The 26,893-nt window shown below is 37.9% G+C and overlaps 1 protein-coding gene across 2 annotated transcripts in view; it reads right to left on the bottom strand.

Moving 5' to 3' along the window:
• The window catches only part of ntrk2a (neurotrophic tyrosine kinase, receptor, type 2a), a 50,130-nt gene extending 23,369 nt beyond the window's left edge, over positions 1 to 26,761 (bottom strand). Inside the window, exons 1-12 of one of the 2 annotated variants that reach the window (XM_079896438.1) lie at positions 25,999 to 26,761; positions 25,519 to 25,593; positions 25,359 to 25,430; positions 25,156 to 25,224; positions 24,117 to 24,259; positions 19,255 to 19,391; positions 17,339 to 17,477; positions 15,688 to 15,987; positions 15,539 to 15,565; positions 15,180 to 15,191; positions 15,049 to 15,086; positions 13,453 to 13,552 (exon numbers count right to left, since the gene is read on the bottom strand). In XM_079896438.1, the coding sequence (XP_079752564.1) occupies positions 13,453 to 13,552; positions 15,049 to 15,086; positions 15,180 to 15,191; positions 15,539 to 15,565; positions 15,688 to 15,987; positions 17,339 to 17,477; positions 19,255 to 19,391; positions 24,117 to 24,259; positions 25,156 to 25,224; positions 25,359 to 25,430; positions 25,519 to 25,593; positions 25,999 to 26,216 (1,330 nt within the window). In that variant the 5' untranslated portion in view covers positions 26,217 to 26,761. The remainder of the gene's footprint in view (positions 1 to 13,452; positions 13,553 to 15,048; positions 15,087 to 15,179; positions 15,192 to 15,538; positions 15,566 to 15,687; positions 15,988 to 17,338; positions 17,478 to 19,254; positions 19,392 to 24,116; positions 24,260 to 25,155; positions 25,225 to 25,358; positions 25,431 to 25,518; positions 25,594 to 25,998) is intronic. The other variant, XM_079896439.1, reaches the window with a different exon arrangement.
• Between the last annotated feature and the right edge of the window lie 132 nt (positions 26,762 to 26,893).

Raw genomic sequence — 26,893 nt, 5'->3', positions numbered from 1 at the left:
ACATTACACCCCCCTCCCAGATAGCGCCTCCTGGCACTGTTAACACAAATAACACCGAAGTGGTGGGAGGAGGTGCTATTATCCCCAAAGGGCTGGGAAGGAGGGCCAGGACCCTCAGGTGGAAGACTCCAGGGAAGGACTGATGGAGGGAGAAACCAAGGAGGAACCACTGAGGGGCCAGTGGAGGCCACGGTGGTACTGCAAACCTGAGCTCGCTGGAGGGCTCAAGGCAGTGTTGACCAGGGCGAATCTGCAGACCGAGGCGGAGTCAGGTGGGCCAGAAACCAAAGCGAAGTCGGAGGGATGAAGGACCAGGGCGATGTTGCAGGCACTGAGGGCCAAGGCAGAGGGTTGGGGGACTGGAGCTCGATGGAGCCGAAGGGGTGAAGGGCTGAGGTGTACCGGTGATGGACACTACAGTGGACGGGCCATTAGAGCCAAGGGGCCGAGGAGGACCGGCGACTCATGAACAGAAACCAACAGAATGGTGCTTGGTTTGAAAGTGACTTTGGTGTGTGGTGCTTCATGCATTACTATACTACTGACAGTGTATTTTTGGCAGCAAAATTTTGCTAAAATATGTGAAATATGTTAATATAAACTATTAAATATTTACATAATATATATAAACGGTTTTCCTACTTTTAGCACACAAAAATGTAAAATAGACTAAATGTTCAAACACAGAAATGCAACAAGCACAAGTAAAAATCACTGGTTTGTTTTCAGTTGTTTTAAATGAGGACATTCAGATGAATATTTAGTGAATGTGCCAAAATACACACAGATACTCTCAGGCTGAATCCAGAGCTCTTGCACACATTTGTGTGTGTGTGTGTGTGTGTGTGTGTGTGTGTGTGTGTGTGTGTGTGTGTGTGTGTGTGTGTGTGTGTGTGTGTGTGTGTGTGTGTGTGTGCGTGTGTGTGTGTGTGCGTGTGCGTGTGTGTCCGGTAAGAAAACCCAGCCAGTCTACACACTCTTAAACTCTTTTTCTTGCTAGCAGAGAGGAAGTGATCTATCGATCAGAGGAGTTAATGAGAAGAGATGGATAGATGGATGGATGGATGGATGGAATGATGGATGAGGGGTGGGAAGGAAAGAGCGTTGAGAGAGGACAGCAGCGGATGGATTGTTTTCACGATTGGATTTCGGTTACACAGCAATACTGACTGGGACCCCTGTGCCGAGCGCTCTTTCAGGCCAGAACATGAAGAGGAAAATATCATATTCCCAAAAATAACAGAGATTGATCGTTTTTCTCGCTTTTAATGCCTGCTGCTATTTTTAAAGACCAAAAACACCCTCATCCTCTCGTGTGACAGTAAAACTCCAGCCCCTCTTCCTTCTGAAGACCCCAAGGTCACAGGAAGTTCAAGTAACAATGGAAAACACTCTCTCTTTCTTCCTCGTGTTGATTTCACATTTTCTCACTGGTCTGAGATGAAAATCTATCCTAAACCCCCATAAACCTAAATTAAGAAAGTTAAAAATAAACTGTGCTCTCAGATCTTATTCATATTTGACACTGTGAATGGTGACCAGGGCTGTTCACAATAAATACTAGCATACTATATACTTTATTGCATAGTATATACTTTATTTGGTTATACTACAGTATGAAAAACACTATTATGGAATGATTAATGCTGTCACATGACCTTGTCAGGATAGATCACTTGCAAGTGTAAAAAATCTTGGCTGTTATTACTTCTGGTTCACTTGTTACACTGGAAATGGAAGTTCAAGTCAGATGCATTGCATTGTGGGATGCACATTTTGGCAAATGTACACTACCATTCGAAAGTATGGGGATTATACTAGTTTTTTTTTTTTAATTAGTCTGTTATGCTCATCAAGGCTACATTTATTTGATGAAAAATATAGTAATATTGTGAAATATTATAACAATTTAAAATAACTGTTTTCTATTTTTATATATTTAAATTTATTCGTGTGAATTCAGTTAAGCAGCCATTACTCCAGTCTTCAGTGTCAAGTGATCCTTCAGAAATCATACTAATAAGCTGATTTGCTGCTTAAGAGACACTTATTATTATTATTATTATAAATGTTGATAAAAAGTTTTGCTGCTTAATATTTTTGAGCAACCACAAAACTTTTTTAAGGATTCTATGAAGAATGGAAAGCCCAGAAGGACAGCATTTCTTCTTCTGTAACTTATGCAAGTCTTTACTCTTTACTGAAACTTTTGGTCAAATTAACGGATCCTTGCTGAATAGAATTATTAATTTATTTTAAAACAAATTTTTGACGTATAAATACTGTGAGAAATATATATAGTACATAGTAACTAGCAAGAGACCTATGGCCGTATGCTTTTCCAGACAAGCCCAGCATTCCCCCATGAGCATTTCTCTTTGAAAGAACATGTCCAATGAAAACGCAGATGGACAGAGATTCAACAGGGCAATCTGAAAGCAAACTTCAAAATCATCAAAATCCTTCACTCCAAACATAAAATTACTGGAATGTTTGTTATCCAGCTAAGCTTTTTAAAGTGAGAGTATTGATTTTCTTTCCGAACCATGTGTCATCACATTGGGGGTTGTTAAACTGGACTGCATCACTCAGCATGCTTGAAGGCAACCACATAGTCCAAAGGTGAAAAGTTAGATTTGAGATATTTTTTAGAGACTATATACTTTTACTTGTCTTGTTTTTGGTCACAGAGTTTGTTGAGAGATTCGTCTCGACTTCTAAATCAACACGAGACCCTTTGGATATTTTCCGGGTATTGAAAAGAAAACATTTGTCGTAAAAAGAGCATGTTCACAGGGGTCAGAGGAGGGACTGTGGCTCCCAGGAATGGAAAGAGAAATCATATTGAGAGAACAGATGTTGTGAACAGAAGGGAGGACGGCAACAATCTAAATAAAAGTGTCATGCAGGACATTGGGGAGTGGCTAATGGCCTGCCTAGCAGGTTTATACATAATACAACACATTATACGACTGAAATAGGATTACAGAAGATTAGATTAAAAGATAAACTGTCCATGAACACACCTCAAAAATCAGCTTTTCTGTCCTGCAGGTCTACGGTTACAGTGATTTTCAGCCTCACACGCAACCCGAGGTGGCTAATTCGTACGATTTTAGCTAAATTGTAGCTACATATTTTACGAGTTGGCCAATTCGTATGAGTTCGTTCGAATGACCTACCCCTGACCCCGCCCCTAAACCTACCCATCACTGGGGTTTAGAAAAATCGTACCAATTAGCCACCTCTTACTCACTCGTACAAATTTGTACGAATTGGTGGTGAGATAGCGTTGTTACACGCCACGTATTGCGTACCCAGATAACACTGATCTCTGTTTTACCTACAAAGAGCAAGTAACTGCCCAGCTGTGGTGAGGCCGGTTGTGTTAATGCCAAGCCCAGGGCCGTCCCAAGCATGAGGAGGGACCCAGTGGGAGCTAGAGGAAGGGGGGCATCTTCATCCGCTGGGGTCTGTTCGTGTTCGCCGTGTGCCCCCTAAAGCGCCTTTGATAAACGGTCCTGGCCATGCCTTTATTAAACTGCCACTCACAATGAAGTGAAAAGGGACAAAAAGCTGGTTTCAAAAGAGCTTTTCATTTTTCCGAGCTGCACCCGGGAACTTCAAAGTCACCCAAAGGTCTTCACAGAAATGCCGAAAACTTCACCTTACAGTTTCTGTGTCTAAGCCAATCACTGCCTCCGAGCTGCAATATCATACTGCATTACGCCTTTCATTCTTGACATCTGTGTTTGTGTGCGAGAGAGAGACACACAGAAAGAGAGAAAAAGAGTAGGAGGGGGGGCAAAAGAGGAAATTCTTCCACCTCCACTTTGGGACATGAGACGGATTGTTTTTTATGCGCGTTGAAGAGCGTTTCTGTCAGGCCGACTAAAGCGATGATGACGTCCAGACACAAGAAAGCAGCAGCGTGTTATTTGAAGTAATGCATTTTATTAAATGCAGCACCATCTCTTGCTTGTCTTCATGATATTTTGATAAATCATTTGATTTGCAATCTCATTTTGCAGAAATAACAAAACTCCTGATGAGCTTGGGGTTGTTATATCTCTAATACATTGTATTAACAAAATCAAAACTCCAAAAGTCTATATATATATACACGACACAGTAAATCAAACAAAAACAAACATAAAGATAAAATCATTTTATGAATAAAATTATGCAGCTGTGCATGTCCAGTTAAAATGAACTACATTTTACACTTACTGTATGTTAGTGAGTCTATGATGTCTAAAATTAAACTTTTGTTTGTACTGATAAACAACGTGCACACTTGTCGCAAAATACAGTGATTAAACAACTGCGCAAATGCAGTTTTATTTGAAAGATTATTCATTCCCATTTTACTTCCACAATGTGATGAATTTCTGCACGAAACAGCATCTTCCAAATGCTTCCTTTCTCGTCTGATCAATCGTTCCCAGTAAGACCATGAAAATGTATTAAGAAAGTAAATCAAAGCGACTGTGATTTCATGCAGACTTTAAGGATTTTTCAGTGGCGGTCTGATTTTCTGCCTCAAATGAATTGAACATCCCGAGTGTCAGCTGATACTGTTTTAGTAATAGTGGCCACAAATCTTCACAATTCAAAATATATATTAAAAGTGTGTTATCTGCATTTTTACTAGACATAAATATGAAAGGATGAACAAGACACTGTCTCGTACATATTTTGTGTGTGTGTGTATTAAAATGAGAACACTATCTCTTTTCACACATATGTGTCTGTTTTCAGTACGTGCAAATCTTTATGGTTCAGCTGTCACTTTGCTATCTGGTCATTAAATGTGTGAACAGGGTGAAAAAAGGTCCATCTGGCATGATTCATTTATGAGCGACTCCATTTGGGTGCGATCTGTCCTTCTCTCTTAAAGCATCAAGGGTTCATTTGCCCACTGACACAGATTCTAGCAGCTTACAGCAAACCCGGTGACGGATTCACCCATTTATTCCTCTCAGCACAAGTACGAGACCAGGTCACACCATTCCCCCACTGCATGGGTTAGTTAGAGAACCATTCTTCTGCAACAACCAATAAGAATCCACCCTGTCTATAGTGAGCTATCGTATGATTGGCTAGATGGCTTGGCGTGTTGCAGGTGGGGTCAGCCATAAACCTCTCTCCCAAAATGGTCCATAAATTCTCGGTCCAGTTCAGTCTGGTGTGACCACAGTCATTCTTATCTCGCCACAACCTCGACGGGAACATTGTGAAATAAAACAAAACCTAAAAAGAAACCAAAACACAACAAAACAAAACTCAACATAATGAACACAATACAACATAAAAAAAACAAGAAAATATATAAAACATTGCAAACTGAATTTTCTAATAATAAATGAAAACAGAGAAAAAGGGAAACCGGTAAATAAAACAACTAATTTCAGACTTTTTGGAATGCATCATTATAATAATCAAACTGCTAAAATGTTATTAGCATCTAGAGGTTAAAGTCAAAAGCTGTGTGGCAGACGTACAAAAGAGGGATAGTTAGTCCTAAACATGCTGAAAGTCGCTACAGAAACAAAGTTGCGTTGTTGCAAAGTGTCGCATCCCAACGCAGTGTGGACAGTCAATCATTTAGATCAGATTCCAATCGGATACACAAATAATGGGATTTGGACTGACAGTGGGAACACAGCCCTAGTGATCGCTAACCAGAGAGAAGACAACACAGGCATTTCTTAGGCATGTTTGTGCGTGTTGTTCATGTTACACAAGTGAATGTGTGTGTGATCTCAGCTAATGGTGATTCATGCTCTGTGAGAATGATTCATCGTTGGAACAGAGTAACTATGACGCTTGCAACTATGGCAACTATGCATGTGGTGGGAAGGCAGGTCCACCCCCAAGTTCTTAACACACACACACACACACACACACACACTTTAAGAGCTGAGCGCACTCTGAATGACAGGCGGAAGTCGCCGTTCGGTAATGAGAGTTTTCAGAACGCTAAATCAGGGCTTATTCTGTTCATCTTAAAGAATTCAATGAAATGAGACCCTTAACCCTTACCAGACAAATATACCACTAGCAATCTAATCACTGATGAAACTTTAAATGGCATCTCTTTACATTGCAGTGCCCGTTACACATATTACATGCTATTAATTATTAAAATGTTTAATTACAAGCAGATCCACAAAATGCTCTTTAGTTATATGTTGTAATTAACTAATTATAATGTAATCACATAGTAATATGAAAGCTAATGGATTCTTTTCAACTAAGTTGCATGTAGAACATTCTGGGTTCAATATAAGTTTTTGCTATGAGGAGTCAAAAATGATTTTGACTCATCTCTCATTTTCTTAAAAAAACAGGTTACATTGAGGCACTTTGACTGCACTGTTGTTATTGTTAACTAAAACTAAAAAGATATATATATTTAAAATTGCAATTGAAATAAAGCAGAAATAAAACAAAATGTAAATTAGATGAAAAACTTAAACACCTAAAAACCAATGGCAACTAACTGAAATAAGTTGAAGTACTAAAATTACTAAAACTAAAATGAAAACTGAAAAATAAAAATAAAATATTTAATTCAAAATACTAATAAATAACTATAATAGTATATAAATAATACTTAATACTTCATTTTACTGCCATTGTTTTGTAAAATTGTATATAACAACTTTACAAAGAAAAAACACACTAAAAACACGTTAACATGTTGTGGCGATACTATTGAAAATGTGAGAATTTTAACATTAACGAATTAGCACCATTCACTTCCAGTGTAAATGTCTCTTTATAACCAAGACTTTTGCTTCTTTGTTTTACAGAAAAGAAGAAAGTAGCAGAAATATATTTTTTAAGTAATCAACATTTACCTGAATCAGTAATATTCTTTAATTAGCTGTTGAGAAACTAGCATAGCCAAATAACTACACACTCGATTTGATAGTGCACTCTTGTGTCAGTTCCAAAATCTGCCAAAGCTCCTTTTTTTTTAAGGGAATTTAAGTACTGTGTACAATAAGTGTTCATTTAATTAAAACAATAGTGTACATCTCTTTTGTCGTCATTAAATTGTGTTCTTGCATATATATATTGACATTATAACGGCCTCCCTGCTCTCTAGACATCTAGTATCGGTCAGCCACTTGAATGCTTGAATGCACTTGAATATTGAATGCTCTCTTCACAATAATGAACCATCAGTGTGCTCAGAAACACTGTAATGTGCCCTTGGCCTGCCGGCTGGACTTTTTACTGTGGTACTGCATGCGCTTAATAAACATCCACAGCAGTCGTGCACCTCATCTAGATCTGTGACACTGGTTGTGATTTAATAGTTCTTTAAAATAATGTGATCAAAAACACGAGTTTAAATTTCTTATACATTTAGAACCTAAATATTACATTTTTTTTACAGTTACAAAACGCACATTGGTGCTTTAGCCTTTGTGTATTTTGTGTTACTTAAAGGAATGTTCTGCATTCAAAAGAAGTTAAGCTCTTTCTAGCATCTCTGGCATGCTGTCGACTATCACAGAAACTCATTTCAAAGCTACTGTTACTGAAACTAACTGTTTAAGCAACAAAAAACAACAAAAAAAATGCATTTTAGGCTGTTCACACTTGACAGGTTTGGTTCGATCTGGAGCGATTGCTCTGTTAGTGAGGTTCATTTGAATAAGTGTGAACGCTGCCATCTGAACCCTGGTGCGCACCAAACAAGCGGACCGAGACACTGAAACGATGGGTCTCAGACCCATCTTTTCAGTGTCTCGGTCCGCTTGTTTGGTGTCATCAGGGTTTGGTCGTTCACACTAATTCAAATGAACAGATTGAACAAAGCAATCGCACCAGGGTTGGTTAATCAAAACACATCCCCAGTCCACTTCCAAACAAACTTTAGTACGGTTCAACTGCAAAACGTCACCAGTTGCGACCCTAAAAACGTTAGAATACTGAAGCATATCAGTTTTTTCTCGTTATAGGAGCTACAATGCCCATCACAGTTCAGTACATGCATTAGAACCGTGTCTCCTCGCAGCGGAGGGATTCCTGACGCTGTTTTGACCCCTTTACACATTTCATAAGCTCTTCAAGAGTTCTCAGCCAGTCAAAACGGCATCATATGGAGGCTACGCACATACAGCGCATTAGCCCAGCACATCGCATTGTTTTGGTTGTTCAACAACACTGTAAAAAGTGAATCATGAAATCCTGCAAAACGTGATAATTTAAGTTGAGAAAACTTAATTTCTTTAGGTGTTACCAATTGAAGTAATTTTTTTAAGTTGATCCAACTGTTCACTTTTTACAGTGAAGTTCCATCACAAAATTTGTTTGTTTTTTTGCCATCTTTAGGATCTGTCTTAAAAATGACAGCGTGAATGCTAAGTAAATCAGGACTAAATGTACTGTTTTATTTTTTTGGTCCGGACCAAAAGAACCAAGAGAACCAAGAGAACCGAACTGCAAGTGTGAACACACTCTTAGGGCCCTATTTTAACGGTCAGAAACGCAAGTATCAAGCGCAAAACGCAAGTAACTTTGTGGGCGGGTCTTGGGCGCTGTTGCTATTATACCAGCGGGATAAATGACTCTTGCGCCCGACGAAAATCTAAAATGGGTTGGTCTGAAGTAGCTTCATTATTCATAGGTGTGGTTTGGGTGTACCACTCAGCCGAGGAGAGCAACGCTCTGGTCACGGCCGTAAAAGAGAGAGAAGTCACATTGGGGATGGAGAAACACACCCAAATTAACTTTACATACGGTTAAACAGGCGTATGATAATTTGGGTAAATGTGTAAGCTAGATGTATGCTTTTATAATAAATTGTCTATCTGTCTATCTGTCTATCTATCTATCTATCGTAATAATGTATGATTTGCAAAAATGAGAACTGCTGCTTCTGTGTAGATGAGAGAATCAAAGTGTATGTGCGTTGTGCACACGCTACATTGATTATGGCCAAGCATGCGCCCTTAAAATAGCATATGAATAACATGCGCAACGCACCACTGACTTTAAACTAGATTTTTCCTGATCAGTGGCGGAATAAACCTGCAAAATAGCACCAGGGAACGTTTGCGCCGGAACACGCCTCCTCTTTGCGCTGAACCGCCCCGGGAGCGCAAGTGTATTTCCTAGTTTACTGACGTGCGTCTGTGGAGGGAAAAGTCTGCTGTGCGTTGGGTGCAAAATAGGAATGATACATGCGTCGGTGTACAAAGTCAATTGCGCTGGGTGCAAGATAGGGCCCTTACAGTAATGCGTGAAGTCCATGGGGAAAGTGTACCAGACCAGAGCAGAAATATGCAGCTTAATTTTAAGGTTAAAGCAATTAAATTAATTATTTTGTATAAAATGTGTTTAGCTTTAAATTCATATTTTTTTGTGGTGGAGATGCTAATACATTCTCATGGCAATTCATAACTATTTTGCGTTTTTGTGAATTGGTGGCTATTTTGTATGATCTCATTCGTACATTTTGTATGGCATGCTTACACCCCAGTGGCGGTTTTGTTTAGGGGTGGACCTTCATTCTTGCTTTTTCCCCAAAAAAATCTTACTTTTTTTGACAATTCACATTGTACAAATCGCCACCTCGTAAAATAGTAATATTTTCTCATGAGATCGGGTTAGACATTCTGTTCTAGATTACCAACAAAATTTTTTGTGGTAACACTTTACAATAAGGTCCCGTTGGTTAACATTAATTTATGCACTAATTAATATTAACTAACAATGAACAATACATTTGTTACAGTATGAATCTTTGTTAACATTAGTTAATAAAATCACAAAGTAAATTCATTGCTAGTTTAATTTTAGCTCATGTTCCTTTAATAACCATAAAAGATACAACTTTTGATTTTAATAATGTATTAGTAAATGTTGAAATTAATATTAACTAAGATTATAAAATCCTTTGGAAGTGTTTTTCCATGTTTAGTTTGTAGTAGTTAACTGTTGCAGTTAACAAATGGAACCTTGTTGTAAATTGTTACCAATTTTAACATACTCTTTCTAATATTCATATGAAAGTTACTGGAATACAAGTTTTCCATGGTCATGACAGAAGTTAAAATATTGGATATAGCCTTTCACTTTTGGCTGTACTTTCAAAACAGCCTTTTCCAGAGCAGAGCCTTTCCCCATAGACTTCTATTATAAGTGCATTATTTTAAACACGGTTCTTGGTTTGTTTGAGTCATGTTCAAAGTATTCAAATGTTGTTTTGAACCAGGGACATTCCTATAAAGACCTTCACGTCTGATGGTGGAGAGAGGAGAATTGTGGGATGGTGGCTGAGGGTGAAGAGCACCTTTAGTTTGTTAACCAAAGACCACGAGTCAAAGACTGATGATACTTCTGACCTTGACAAGCTTTATTGATTTTTTTGATTCGTCCAAACCAGAGAAAACTGATACCTGGCCTCTGAATCATTGATAAGCACAAGGTTGCTGACTCTCTCTGTCAGGCAGATGGAGAACTGCGTCTCTGCAGACACCCACACTTCCTGAACCCGAGGGCTACAATTTCACCTCGTTCCTCATTCCCACTCCACTTCCGCTCCTCTCTGAATGGTGCAGGGGTCTGCTTTTCTCTATGCTACACTGGGTTTAAAGAATCTTGAAATAAAGTTTTCACACAAATCCTTATAAAATGATTAAATGAAAAAATAAAAATAGAGTGAAAACACATTCACGCAGTGATTACAGCATGATTAGGATCATAAAACATGGGCATTAAACCTTCATATAAGTAAGTAATCATGCATTTTGTCCTTGTGGACAACCAAGGAGGCACTTACACACACACACACACACACTCAAGACCACTGTGCGAAAATAAGCCCCTTAGGACATCTAACTCGACACTTCCTCACAGAGAAACCACAAAAACAATCACACGCTCTCACTCAGAGACCAACTGACTATCAAGCTGTCAGGAGCAAGACAAACGCAAACACACGTATATGTGGGGAATAAACCAGTGAAAATCTGCAGTAGAGGATCATAAGTAAATTACAGAGAAAGTGCCGAGATTATGTGCGGTCACATTTACTGATGTCCAGCAAATTTTCGCTAGCAAAAGGCGAAAGATTTCCCCATTCATTGCGCTGTCCAAACGAAAGCCTAATGGTTTTAAAGTGACTTCAGTGTGAGCTGTGCTTCATACACTGCTACACTTTTTACCAAAATTTCGCTAATGTGACTGAACCTTAACAGCAAGGGCCAGATTTACTAAACAGAGCAAATTCAGGCAAATTTGATTGACAGGCACTCTGACCAATCATAATTCACCATCTGCCGAATCCGCCATTTTGTCCGACAAAGCAGTCAGGAGAGTTAGTAGATTAATGCCGGTGGACTTGAACTTGAAAAACTGTACTGACGTCTTTCCGCGGTTGAAACAACATTCCTTCTGATGTTCATTTATGTTTATTTGAAGCTATAAATTAACTAGAAGGAAGAGATGATCGGTTCACGAGCAGCTTTAACTGAGGCGCCACAGCAATCTGTCACCACACATTAAAGAGCCACAAAACGGTATTTATTGTTTAAATTTCTTAAAGTCCAACTGAAATCAAAATTGACCCTATTTACTTTGTTAGTGCATATTACTAGTCTTGTAGTGAAAAATTAATCTGTGCAAGTTAATACACAGAAAAAAATTGTTTGCCGTCGTAATCTTTAATCAAAGTCTGAAAAGTTACTTCCGGTCTGGAATGGCGTTCCTTCTCTGATGATGTAGGTTTGACGGCTTGGGTTGGGAAACGCTTAACCACTCCTCTCAAACCGTTAGTCTATGAGTGAGAGATGGAGAGGAGGAGCGCTAGAGTAAAACCCTGCCCTCTGTTCAATATTCCTTTTCACTGGGAAATACGTCACAACACTGGAGAAAAGTCGTTTGCAACTTCCGGTTCACGCGGACTTTAAGACATGCTTTGTTGGGCATTAAATAATGGCGTAAACACCAGTAAAATGACTAGCGCAACCCTTAGTAAATCACCTTGCATGATTCATTTAAATTGACAGTAGTAGTTAAATTGACATTTTACTGACAGTAGTTTTTTAACACAAAAGGGGGGTTTGCGCTGGCGCAAGCTGTTAGTAAATCTGTCCCTTAGTATTAACATTTGGCATGTAACTCTTCATGTGTTGTTGTTTTTAACGGACAAAAAACTGCAATTTGTTAAGAAGAGATGTGCAATTACTTTACGATTTACAATTTCTGATGATAAAATGGGTGAAAAATTCCTTAGATTTACATGAAAGCATTACCCAAGGCATAGCGATCAGAATATCAAGAATATCATACCAGGGCCAGTAAATAACCACCTAGCAACCACCCAAAACACCCTAGCAACAACATAATGAAATAGAAACTACTCAGAGCACCTTAACCACCATATACTGTAGCAAGGCCCAGGCAACCACACTAGCACTGTGGCAGCAACATCTGCACTTTCACACTCCTTTCTTAAGAAAATGTAAGAAAAATCTTCTAACATACTTACTAAATGAAAAACAATCACCCCCTCCACAACACAATGCACAAGTTTATTCCCTAAGAGGAGCCATTTTTAGTCAAGAAGCATGGCACACATCATTGGGATAGACAAACAAGAATGCAAGAAAACGCTTTAGTATCTAGTAGTCAGTAAAGATTATTTAAGCAAACTTTAATATATTAGTGAGCGCTTTTTAAAGAGGACCTATTATACCCTGTTACATAGTCTTGGTTTAGCTTTTGAACAGGTTTTTATGCTTGAATGTTCAATAAACACCTTATTTTTTCACACATTTGATATTGTTGCAGCTCCTCTCTTCCCAGTCTGTTAGTAACTCTGTTTAGTTCCTGTCTCTATGAAGCCCCTCCTTCCGAAAAGCACAATGTGCTGTGATTGGTCGGCTAGACCAGTGTGTTGTGATTGGTCAACAGCTTAGAGCATGTTTGGGAAATCCCACGAGTTTCAACACAATACTAACTCAATCAGGCCTTGCCCCTTTATTTTCCGTATGCCTTAGGCAGGAATTATTTAAATCAGGAATATTGTGAAATGTTCATTCTCGGAAGAAAACTCCAGACTACAATGGAGGCGTTTCAGGGAGTTCAGAAACAGTGACACTGATATAGAGAATAATTCTTGCTGGAGTGACTTTGTGCTTTTGAACTTTTTATGTTCAAACAGCAACATTACACACTAAAGAAAGTTGGAAATGTAAAAAAGCATAATAAGTCCTCTTTAATATTCTCCATGAGAAACAAATGTTATAATAGATTAAGTGTGTATTAGTAATTATTACAGCTCATTAAAGAGTCGAAGCACAGCCTTCCTTTAGCATTCCTCTTTTTCAATTTCCACAAAGGAAACCCACTTATTCCGCCCAGAACAATGTGTCTTTCCAAAGCAGTCCTTAATGAAGGTTTGGCAGAGAGCTGAGAGGTGCTTACCTTTGATTCCAAACTTTGAGTTGCGTCCAAACTTCAGAATGACAAGCATCAAGATGAAGCCTGTGAATGTGATTGCTGCAATTCCCACGACCACGTACACCTACAAGCAGAATGAAGAGTCTTCAAAGAGCAGTCGCTGCATTCAAAGCTTCATTGGGTAAAAATACTTACTCTCCAAGAGATTTTGACGAGTTTACTATACTAAAAACTGATTGGGCATCTAGAGGTCACAAACATACATCACAGATGGCTTAAAGGGATAGTTCACCCCAAAAAATCTGTCATTAATTACTCACCCGTAAGTAATACTTTCGTTGATCTTCGGAATACAAATAAAGATCTTTTTAGTGAAATCTGAGAGGTTTCTGTCCCTCCATTGACAGCTACGCAACAGACACTTTAACACTTCAAAAAGTTTATAAAGAGATCGTAAAACTTGAATTGAATTGAGTGGTTTAGTCCAAATTTTCTGAAGAGACATTAATAAACATTCATCAACCCACACATCAGTTGTGGTAAAAAGAAGCTCAAGCATGTTCGCTTGACGTGTTGTGTTGTCTTGTGTTACGCATCACGTTTGAGCTTCTACAAGAACCAATGAGGTTCATTCTCATGTTATGCATCACGTTTGAGCTTCTGCAAGAACCAATGAGGTTCATTCTCGTGTTACACAGCACGTTTGAGCTTCTGCAAGAACCAATGAGGTTCATTCTCGCGCCACAAGCAGGTTCGGTTGAGCTTCTGTTTATGTTCACTGATCAATGTGTGAATAAAAGACTAAATTAAATCTGTTCATCATATAAAGCGATCGAGTCTCTTCAGAAAATTTAATCTAAACCACTTAATTCATAGTTTTACGATCTCTTTATGAATTTTTAAAGTTAAAGTGGTAGTTGCGCAGCTGTCAATGGAGGGACAGAAACCTCTCAGATTTCATTAAAAAGATCTTCATTTGTGTTCCGAAGATGAATGAAAGTCTTCCAGGTTTGGAACAAAACAATAACAATAACAACATAACAATGCCATAACACTGTGAAGTAATACAATTTACAAAAGTGTATTTATTTTAAAAAGGTTTAGACCAATTCTGATTTGATGAAATGCATTTGAAGTTGTTGTAAAATTATGCTAAACATACATTATATATAATTGTGGCAAGCTATTCCATTGCTTGTCAAGCATGAACAGCCATAATTGACTATATTACTTGTTAATTCCAATTATTAATATTAATAAAAGTAACTATTTATTAAACATCAATGTCAATTATCATATTGCTGTTGCTGCCATTAAAAAATGTCTGTATTTGGTTTTCTTGTTATCTTTATGTGCTTATCTGTATTGTATTGTATTGTTTGCTCAATTAAGAAAAAAAAAAGAAAAGTGTATAAGCCACTTGAAAGTCTATAAGCCACTTGAGAGTGTTACAATGATTTTAACATTGTTAAGGGGTTTTAGGAACTCCACCCCACATTATTTGTAAAATCCTACTCGTGATAAAATCGCTGTAATGCACAGACTTTTTTCAGTTTTTTATTTTGAAGCAGTAAAAACCTATGAAATTATGAAACTTAAGAATAATTAAATTTCACTCACAGCAACTTTGTCCTCAGGCGGTCCAAGAGGAGTGTCATCTGTTTGGAAGAGAAGAAACACTCAGATATATGTGCATAGATTACAAACCTATCATCTATAATTGTGTATGTTCTTGTGTCTTTTGTACATACCTGTAGTGGGATCTCACACACAAGAAGACAAACAGAAAAAGAAAATGCAAGAATTATTATGAATTATCACTTTTTTCTTACAAAAATTTTGAAACAAAGATTTTATAACATTATAATTAATATGTGTATTATGTAATAAATGACTAAAAAGCAATAATTCACCCCAAAATGAAAATTGTCAACATTGACATCCAAACCCATATGACTTTATTGCATGAAACACAAGAAAATCATAAGTCGTATGTGTTTGAAATGACACAAATGTGAATAAATAATGTCAAAATCAAACATTTTGGGGTGAACTATGGCTATAAACATTCATAATATTCCATAATTCTAAGTTCTTAAACTAGACTCACCATAATACAGCGGATCAGTAACTGATTCTGATGAATAAACATGAAAAAGAAAACAAATAAGGCAATTTCTCAAGACACATTCATAGAAATTGTTTTGATTTTACATTTATTCATTTAGCAGATTTGGTTGCATGCTAATTTCAACTCACCGTTCCACGGCTCATGCATGAAATGAGCGAATACTGCCTTGCGGTCGGCTCCGTATGCATTACTGGCCATCAGCGTGTAGTTCCCATTGTTGATGTGTGTGGGACTGTCAAGCTGTAAGCAACCGTGGTATTCCCCCTCTGAATAATCGTGGATCATGGTATGGATAAAGCTGCCCTCCTCCACGGGCTGGTCGTTTAATAACCAGCTCAGTTTCGGCTCTGGGTTACCCGCCACGCTGAAGGGAATGCACCAATGGTGGTCTGAGATCGCATCCATCAGCTTGCTGATCACAGGGGGAACTAAATGACCCAAATAAATAGACAAGACAAGCATAAACAAACTTAAATACTTAATGTTTTACGGTAGCATTACAGGCTTGGTTTCGATTCATTGAATCTAATGTATTATTTGCTGATTAAAAAATGTAACACTTTATTTTACAGTGTCATTGTTAGATGTTACATTTAGTTACTGTAGTAATAACTACAAATGATGCATAATTACATGCAACTAACCCTAAACCAAAACCTAACCTTACAGCAAGTACATGTAGTTAATTCATATTACTCAGTACATAAAGTACACTGTACCAAGGACACCTTGAAATAAAGTGTAACCAAAAATTAAACTTCTAAAGTATTTATTTTAAGGTGACATAGTTGCATTGTACCAACTCAAATAAGTACTGTGTAATATTAAATATCTACATGTACTTACTATAGTTACGATTAGGGTTAGGTGGATGGCCTTTATTTTACAGTACGTGTCATGTACTTACGGTGAACGTGATTTCGCCAAGTACCACATGTTCCTGGATCAACATCTTTGTTGATCCTGGAAAAACTTTCCAATCAACCAATCAGATTTGAGGAACAAGTTTACAGTTTATGTCAAGTTTAGGCTTAAAAGCAGGGTGAGGTGCTTCAACATCAGTGTTATTCACCTATCATTTCCCTCTGATTTTAGGGAAAAGTTAGGGTAGGGTTAGGTTTAGGGGTTAGGATAGGGTTAGGACTAAATTTTGGGGCAGGAATGTTATTCCAGGATCAACAAAATATGTTGATCCAGGAACATGTCTTACTTGGCAAAATCACGGTGACCGTGTACTTACAGTGTACTTAACTAAGAAAGAACTGGTAATATAAGGTAACTATGGGTGAAGGTTAGGTTTAGGGGTAGTACCTAGTTATTACCCAGTTGTTGTAATGACTATAATAAGTACATAGTATGTACATTGGGGATCAGGGCTGTAAAATAAAGTGCTACCGGTTTGGTTTAGGGTTAGTTACTTGTAATAATGCATAATTTACTGATATTACACATGTAGTTACTTGTAACTACGTCACCTTAAAATGAAGTGTTACCGATTTTTTTCCTTTTATTCAGCAAGGATGCATTAAAATCGATCAAAAGTTACAGTAAAGAAATGTATAATGTTACAAAAGATTTCAAATAAATGTAGCCCTTTGGGCATTCTGTTAAAAACGTTAAAACTTGGGTAGTGTATATAAAAAAAAAATATATAAATGTAATATCCAGTATAAATGAGTAGCAATTATAGCAGTATCCCAGACTTGTGCAATCATTCTCCTAAAACAGTGGGTATCTGATTGTTCGTTTTACAGCTGTGTGTTTCTCTTGATAACTTACACAGTATGTCCAGATGCACAGACGCCTCAGACTCTCCCACCATGTTATCAGATCTGCAGGTGATTTTGCATCCGTTGTCCAGAGAAGAGACATTAAAGAGCTTGAGCTTGAGCTCTGACACCTGACCTGAGCCTTCTTTCTGCGGGTGTGAGTTACAGCAATGTCAAAGTCATTTCTATTTAAAGTCTATGCAATAGAACTCCATAATACAGATTCCTAGCCTTATTGTGGACAATTCATTGTCGCATGTTATTCCAAAGAAAACAATATTTGTCTTTAATCAAAATGTAATCAGCTGCTCCTCCTCTGAAATGACTTTCCTTTTCCATTGGCGTCACTTAGGCGGATGGCCAGTTGGATAATGTTGACCAATAGCTATTCGGGGATGGTTGTTTTTGGGAATATCCTGTTACGCCTCATTAAGAAAATGGTTTGCAAATTGCAATATACATTAGCCGCTTTTCCACCATTGGGCCGAACGGTTTAGGAATTGGTTACGGTTATATTTCCACCTCAGCTTGGTTCGGCACATGCATGATTACAAACAAGTTTCTCTGTAGCTGGCCAAGCACGCTATTTGAGCGAAGTAAATACAAGTTAATAATAGAAATATCTGATCATCCTCCATAATGCGGTCGCTACTTACATCTCATACCTCTGTAAATTCTTGCATTTCAAAGACAATGACTAACACATTTGTATTACATTCCAAAGAGCTCTGATATCAGAAAATGAAAATCTTATCCGTGCCGTCTGGGCCGGATCGGCACAGAATGGAACGGTTAGGCAATGAGAACGGTTTGGCCCCGATAGTGGAAAAGCGAGTATTAAGGTGTTTTTGCCCTGTTCCATCGATCAAAGCCTTAAAGTCCCACTGAAGTGCCTTGAAACGTGCAGCGTTATTCAATGTTTTAGCGTAATTTCCACTGAAACAGGAAGACAGGGCGGGACATATCGAATAGCTCCTCCCCTTTTCTAAAATAGCCAATAGCGTTTCGTTTATATCACAGCTCGAGCTGTTGAGCTCAGTAAAGCCGCAGTTCCCTCCTAATCTCTAACCATTTCTTCTCATAATCTAGTCTACACCATATTTCTTTAAAATATAGCATTCTGTGCAGAATTCAAATGGGTTACGATACGGTTCCTGGTCTGCGCCGACTCCATCATGTGATCCGCTCTGTGCTATCGTGTCTCTGGATCAGAGCAGATTGTGTGCACGCGGTGGTTCGCAAGACTTCATACGCCCCAATGGAAAGCATATTTACACTGTCTGAATCGTTCCCTATCCCCTATATAGTGCACTATGTGCCATTCACCATGTAGAAAATAGTAATTGTGTGAACAAGTGACCGATTTCAGCCGCAGCTTTAGCGTCTATGTATAATGTAGGGGGCGGGGCTTCAGATTCTAGAGAGTATTTGATTGGACAGAAAACCTGATGAGAAACTGAAGTGCAGAGTGACGTCATCAAAATCATTAAGCCATATTGGCTCAAGTGAGATCTTCTAAATGCAAATTTTGTCATTGTTTTAGAGCACACTAGCTTATAGATAACAGTAAGGCTAACATATACTACAAGGCAAAAAACTTTGATTTTTATTTCATGGGGACAATGGAAAATTCACAAAATCTGTTAAATAATTAAGCAATCCTCTCACCAAAATCTAATGCAAAATGTCATGAATAAGGAATGGCTTTCATAATGTATCATCAAAATGACTGAACAATACTGGTCTGCAATACAATTTTAAAATGCTGTGGAGAGACCTAACAAACTAGAGAAAACAGTGAAATGAAATGGTGTTGTTACCCATGCTCCTCCAGTCTGGATGTCCTCTGGCATTCACACGAAAAGAAATTGCAACAACCACTAATAATTACAACTGAAAGACCTTGGAGATGAGGGTCAGAATTACCTGGTGCGCTGAGTTTAATTTGCAGGTGTCCCAGTTCAGATTAGGCGTGGGCGTTCCTGACGTGTTGCACACCAGCGTCACATTTAACCCTTTCCGCATGGTCACTTTGGTGGGTTTGAGAGTCACAGTGGGGAGAACTAGAAACAACAACAGACCACCAACCAGAACGTTTATACACTAATTAACAATAAAGTAGTAATTAGAAAAAAAAAAATATTGTTAATCTGTATCGTTGTCTTGGTTATTTATTTAAAAAAAATATATATATATCTAAAGGTCTGTAGAACATAAGTGGTTTGGAATAATTTTTTTCCAAATGCGTTTTTTAAAAAGTCTGAATGGTCAGATTGGCATTTTTTCCGCCATTCAGGACATGACACTTAACAACATAAAAAAGGAACAATATTATCTGTATCTGTGTCTGAATCTTTGAGTGAGCGAGTGAACTTTCCAGTTTTCCATATATATATATATATATACTGTATATCAGCATATTATATTGTTTCAAATGACTAATTTTTTTTAGCCATTTTCAGGTTATATTTAAAGTTACACAGAGGTATGTATTTGATCCTTTTAAAAGCTTTTAAATTGTATAAATTTATTATATTTCTTTTATTGAATCACTTTAAATAAATGTAATCAAAGTAAATTAGTTTTAACATGAATAGGGTTTCAAATTCTCAAAAACATAAACCAAATACTTTTTGTGATCTATAAGAAAATTTAAATCTTCACCCTTTATTCAAGTATTATTAACAATTTGCACTGTGCTTGGAGTCGATTATTTTATTTGTGATAACGCAATGAAATATGCCAAACTGTGCGGACATCTGCTTGTGCAGGCCATCATACAAAGATATTAAGAACACATAAGAGAGAACCAATGAAAAAATAATAACTGATTATGTTGCTTGTTGTAGTCAGTGTTTGCTTCTTCCTGTGAGCGTTTTGTATTTCTATGCATTTTTTGAATAGTAAAATAAAAACTTTGGCTGTATGTTGCCTTTTTTAACCAAATCATTTTTGTCAGATAAACACCTTAACCATTTTTATTCTTCCCTCATATACAAAATATATAGGAAAATATTTTCCTTGTATTTTGATGGTTTAATTGAACTTGTAAGGTCATTAAAAATAAATATACCCTTTCGGACATCACTTTTGGCCACTACTGTATCTATATTTAATTTAATGTATTGTTTTGAATAACTTTTAAAGAAATCTTTAATTCTATTTCTAATTTTTGGACATTTTACGGGTATAGTTAAAGGGGCACTGAGATATGTATTTGATATTTTAGTTCAGAAATATAATCACTTTAAATAAATTAAATTAAAGTAACTTAATTTTAACATTAAAACATTTTAAAACCAATTGACCAATTCTCAAAAACAATCATTTTTGATGTTATGTTATGTTATGTTATATTATATTATAGGCTATAAAAATAGTCTTAAAAAAACGAATCATATTTCTTATTTTCTAACAGCCAATTATTTTTAAAGTGAAACCAAAGTGTATATTTGAATTAAATTTAGCTCAGATATCAGATAACTCGTACTTCTCCATCGGCAATTCGGCATCACAGGAACACCGTTCTATCCCGCTAGGCGCTCCCACTAAACTCAAGGCCATAGAGTGCGGACAGCTCTCAGATCTCTTTCTCCATCTGCTCCCAGGCTGCCGCAGGTTACAGCCTTATCACCACGTCCCGGGAATCTCTTTCTGCTGCCGGAAACTGCAGGTCATGCAGCTACGATAATTTCAAGACTGTATGTACTTTTTTTATGTTTGAAGTTAAATATCCAGCAAACACAACAACACACACCTTCAGTCTGTTCCGACTGGATTTTCAAATAGCAGCTCCTACTCTTAAAAAGCAGTTCACCCAAAATGTTTAATTCTTTCATTATTTAGGCTACTCATGCTCACATCATTCCAAATCTCAAAAAAGAAAAACCAAAAAAATATATTTTGAAGAATTGTTTTTGTCCATACAATGAAAGTCAGTGGAGTCCAAAATGTCACTGGACCCCATTGACTTTAGAAAACAGATACATTTTTCAAAATATCTTCTTTTGTGTTCAGTCATACAGGGGTGCGTTTCCCGAAAGCATCGTCAGCCAACTATGTTCGCAAGTTCCGTCGTTATCAGCATAGTTCAACGACTCAGTGTTTCCCGAAAGCATCGTCAGCCAACTATGTTCGCAAGTTCCGTCGTTATCAGCATAGTTCAACGACTTGTGTTTCCCGAAAGCATCGTCAGCCAACTATGTTCGCAAGTTCCGTCGTTATCAGCATAGTTCAACGACTTGTGTTTCCCGAAAGCATCGTCAGCCAACTATGTTCGCAAGTTCCGTCGTTATCAGCATAGTTCAACGTCTCAGTGTTTCCCGAAAACATAGGCTAGTTCTAACGAACATTCACAAACAGCATCGCAAAGTTGTGTGGTTGGAACGACTGCTCTCGACCTGTGGTTAGAAGCAGCTTCTTGTTTACATGACATGTGGACTCACTAAATCCTTATCTTGAGCAAAATAAGCAAGCTGACAATCAGTACAATCCATCTTTTATTTAGAATACATACAAATGTCCTTTACATCTTTTAGTTTGTCAAGAATTAAAGCACCGTTTTTGAAGAGTGCGCATGTGCGAACGAGCCTATGACTGATTCTGGAAATAAAGCAAAATAACTGAGATAGAAATAGGCCTAGTCTTCAGATGTCATGTCCGTAGTTTATAGCAAAACATCTATCGTTAATTCGATCTCAAACAGATTCATTAAAAGGAGTTATTACTCCACCACCTGCGTGACTTCATTAACCAACGGTGGCTGAATGACCACTTTGCAACAGTACGGTTTCGGGAAACAGTCGTGACTAGCTAGTTGGTTTCTTCAATAATACATACTATGGTAGTGAAGCAGCAAGTTACGGCGTTGTATGGGAAACACACCCCTGGTTTGGAACGACATAAGGGCAAGTGAATCATTTTTGGGATTAAAAGGCATCAAAATTCTCTTCACTGTTTTGGCAAAACATCTCTAATGTACATCCGGCACTCGAGATGTTCCAAAAACGATGGCAAGTTCAAACGAGTCAGTGGAGCAGCTTATTTTCTTTCATGGCACAAAAAATGGAAAAGAAAGGCACATTTGGCCACAGGCCAGCAGACGCTCAGCAGAGTCTAAATGTCTCAGTGTTTTTGCATTCTGGGGATCCCCCCGTCTGTCTCTATTTTTCCCTTTTCCTCCCTCTCTCTCTTGTCCTCTCTTCCTCCCTCGAGGCCCTTCTGCTGTGGTATTGCTTAAAATAGGCCTGGCTGGAGGCTGATCTTCGGATCAATAATGATCCGCGTCTCAAGCCGCAGCCATAAAACTACAGCCTGGACAAATCACATCTTACCAAACAAACAAACCTAAACTTCAGTCTGGAATATTATATGAGTGAAACCGCAAGTTTCCTTTCAAATATGCGGATTCTCAGTTATCCAGGCCATAGTGGAATGTCTTAGTCAATTCTTTCAACTGGCTTCTGGTTGACAATCAGTTTTAGGGGATTCAGTTCTTAAAAGCTTGTAATAAAGGCCAGTGTTGGTGTTGTTAAGTAAAATTACAACTGTTATAAATCATTTTCGGTAATTGAAATAATAAAACAGAATATAAATATTATATGAAAATCTTTAAATATATGTAGATATATTTGAGATTTAGAAATGTTGCCTTTGCAACTAACTGAAATAAATCAAGTTGAAGTAATAAAATGACTAAATAAAAAAAAAAAAAAAAAAAAAAAAGTTGGGTTGTTTTAAATACTGTATGGACAAACTGTATTGTTACCAAATACTGTATGGACAAACCCAAGCATTGGTTTACATTTTTAAATTACATTATAAATCCAACGGTTGGGTTTGTCCATATTTTACCGAAACGTGGGTTGAAACAACCCAGCATTTTTTAGAATGGAGAAAAAGTAATCAAAATGACAAAAGCACATAACAAATGTACTATAACTTAATATGAATAAATTACTATTAATAAATACTAAAATAGTAAATAATAATAAACTAACACTGATAAAGACACATTTGAATGCCTCTTATCAATCAAATGATCCATAGATATTATTTATTATCATTATTTGTTACCCCCTCAGGTGTGCTCGTGTTCTTTTTTCACCAAAACAACCACAATCAAATTTTTTCCTGGTCGTTTTTTTTCTTCTTCTTTTTTCTTTCTGATTCTTCAAATTAAGCCGCATTTTTGCTGCGGTCCTTTTTTATAATTCAATGTAAACGCCCTCTCACATGTGAAATAGATACAGCACTGCGCTCACAAGCTTAGGGTTAATGCTGGTTCCTGTTTTTAACTGTCCCATCTTTGCAAAGTCTAGTACATTATGACAGATTCGCAAAACAATCCGTGGTGAAATTAACAGTAAACGCCGTTTAAATCAGACTGAAACGATCGAGGTTCTTGTGAAAAAATCTAATTCAGCCACTGGTTTCAAACATCAGGATCCTTCAGAACTATTTGCAGAGAACCAACTTTTGCTTATTTCACTCACTTATCATTAGTTTAGGAATTACCGTCTAACAATAATCTAACCAGCTTCATCTTATCTCACTGTGTCTGGGCAGGACTGTGACTATCTTGCATCAGAACGTTGGGGAATCATGGAATGTTTGTTTTTTCAACATTGTTTCAATAAATGGCCTAAAAATTTGAGTTCTTAAAGTTACAGTACATTTTCACAGAGCTCCTACTGTATAAGGATAATTTGATTACTCATGATATGACCCCTGTAAAAGGAAATCTAGACTGTATTGTCCATATGTTTTCTTTATCAAGTAATTCTTACCACAGTTGGGCAGTGTGAGCATAGCCAGAGCTCTCCTCTTCCCTCCCTCCTCCACACACATCAGCTCCTCGGACTCCTCTCCTCTCCACTGCTTCAACCACACGTTTTCACACGAGCACTGCAAAGTATTGCCTGCCAGCAACCTGCGACATACCAATGCATACAAGTGTATTATAACAGTGCCCTGCTCACACAAGAACCAAAATAACTCTACATGTAACCTGGTTGGACTACATCATAATCAGGATGTATCACACAGTGGATATGGACAGTGTTGAGGGTAACACATTACAAGTAACACGAGTTATGTAATCAGATTACTTTTTGAAGTAACTAGTAAAGTAATGCATTACTTTTCAATTTGCAACAAATACTTTTTCAAATAAATAACGCAAGTTACTTTGTTTTCCCCTGTATTGACTGACAGCTCTCCTGTCCTCATGTGAGAGAAACCGGGAGTGAGTGCAGAGGCATTGTGTGTGTGAACATGATGGCTATTGTAAATGTGAACATGCATTTACTTGCAGAAAAGCAGATTCAGTATTCAAAATGAATAAAAACAGTGAATATTCCGAAACTCAGAATATTACGCCAACCTGCAATAATTAAATGTTAAATCACATTAATATACTTTATGCATTTAATCTCACTTTATTTACCGATGTCTTTTCTGCTGACCTCACTGATCCAATTCAACCATACCGAAAAGCAAAACTGGCAAGTCCAGTTTATCAGACAATATTTGCAAGAGTGTCGGCACTGGCTGATCCCCAAAATGATCAGATTTACCAACAACCTTGAAATTTGACAATTTTTGTTTTCAAATATTTTTTTGAATAGGCTACATTTGACTTTTTAATAGTTTTGGAATATATTATTTAATTGTATATTGTGTGCAAGCATAATTTGCTGTCATAGAAAATGAAATATTTCAATCACCAAAACCAAAACAAAGAAAAACCATAACGTCACACTGGAGGCACAGCATAACACTGAATGATAACTGCAATATATCTTCAATAAACATTCCGGGACTCACATGGATGAAATGTTTAAATGATGAAAAGTCCTCCAGGATAGATACGACAGATTGTTCTCTTTGAGATTCCTGAAAAAGGAGGCAATGATCAGCACTGATAAAGATACATACTAAATTCCCACAATATCAGATGTTTGTAACTTTGTAAACAATCAAAACATGCTAAATTGAACCTCCAGCTCGTCCAAAACCAAAACACTCACAGATATTGTAGTTTCAGGTTGCTCTGAAAGGCCTGCCTCGAAATGTATGTGAGCCTCGTGTTTGTTACAGTTCTGAGGGATAAGACAAACACCGATGTCATAAACTTCCATCTCACCGCATATAAAGAGCATACAAGTTGTTCCACATTTTAGTACTCACAAGTTTCTGAGGTTGCGGTACAAGTTGAGATCTTTTTCATTAATGGATGTGAAACTGCTTTGATTTGCAATGTATCTGTTAACAGCAACAAGAACATTCTCTTTAAAAAATCATCCAGGGTAATTCAGAAAATACATCACGCTTGATAAAATACGGCCTTGACGCTCTGGTGTGATTTGTGACCTAAAGTCCATCAAAATGTCTTCATTGGCTTCTCTCTCATATCATTATTTTTGCAAACATATTGTGTAGACATACCAGAAGCAGCACTGAAGAGAATATAATGACAATAATAATGTGGTTTGCACTTATAAAATTACTTTGGCACAGTAATTCACGTACAATAAATCAAATTGAATAAATCATAGACACAATTATGCAAGTTAATGACGCTGTAATTCATTGGCTGGCTGTTTTAAAGAGTTGACACAACATGCATGATCACCTTCAGTGACCCCTGGCATCTTCTGTATGACTTACATGTCTGTGACATTCTCCATCTCCGCCTCGGACTGCAACATTGGAAAAACCATAATACTGCGCTCCGCATCCACGCACGAGATCCGCACGCCCGTGCACGTGCAGAGCTCCGGACAAGCGGTCCCGGGCCTCCAGAGCGCGAGCAGCACCAGAACCAGAACCAGAACCCAACGGAACCCCCAGCCCGCCATGTCGAAGCCCCTCGACAGCAGGCTCATCCCCGGGTCCTTGCCTCCAGATTTAAGACCCCTGGAAACCGACGCGTGGAGAGGAGACAGCGCAAAACACACGCGCCCGCGTCTGGAGCGTCCGAGCGCGAGACACGCAGAACGGATCGTGAGACTCAGTCGACCTTGTCTCGGGCGTCTATCTCCTCGAAGTGTTCGTATTCCTCTCTCCCTCTTGCCTCTGTGTGTGTCGCTCTACCTCGAGTGATGCTGGCGTTAAATGCAGAAGACGCGCACTTGAGAAACGCGAGTGCTGAAGTGAGGGAGCGCGAGCGCTGGATGATGCGCATCTGAGGGGAGGAGACGAGGAAAGGAGGAGAACAGATCATTAAAGCACTTTATTGATTATTGACAACGTGTCACATCCTTACACCGATCGAGACTTGAGACTTTAAGTTAAGGCGTATGGATAAATCGCATACGAAGCCTATGTTGTGATTCCGTTAGGACTATCATGTCAATGCAAGTCAGGACAGTTGTTGTATCTCCTTTCAGGAATGTTGCTCAGATTATGGTAATGACAGCCACTAATTAGCACAGAATTCCTTAAAGACTAAAAACGGAGGCAAATCGGAGCTACGTCATCATGAGTGACGATCGCTGTTTGAAACATCAGGAGTCGCTGAGACAAGAGGAAGATGTATAGCACAGCTCAGTAGCCTATGTTT

The sequence above is a fragment of the Squalius cephalus genome, assembly GCF_949319135.1.
Source record: "Squalius cephalus genome assembly, chromosome: 16".
Classification (NCBI taxonomy): Eukaryota; Metazoa; Chordata; class Actinopteri; order Cypriniformes; family Leuciscidae; genus Squalius; species Squalius cephalus.
The sequence above is the reverse complement of the archived record's forward strand: the minus strand, read 5'-3'. Positions and strand labels throughout refer to the sequence as shown.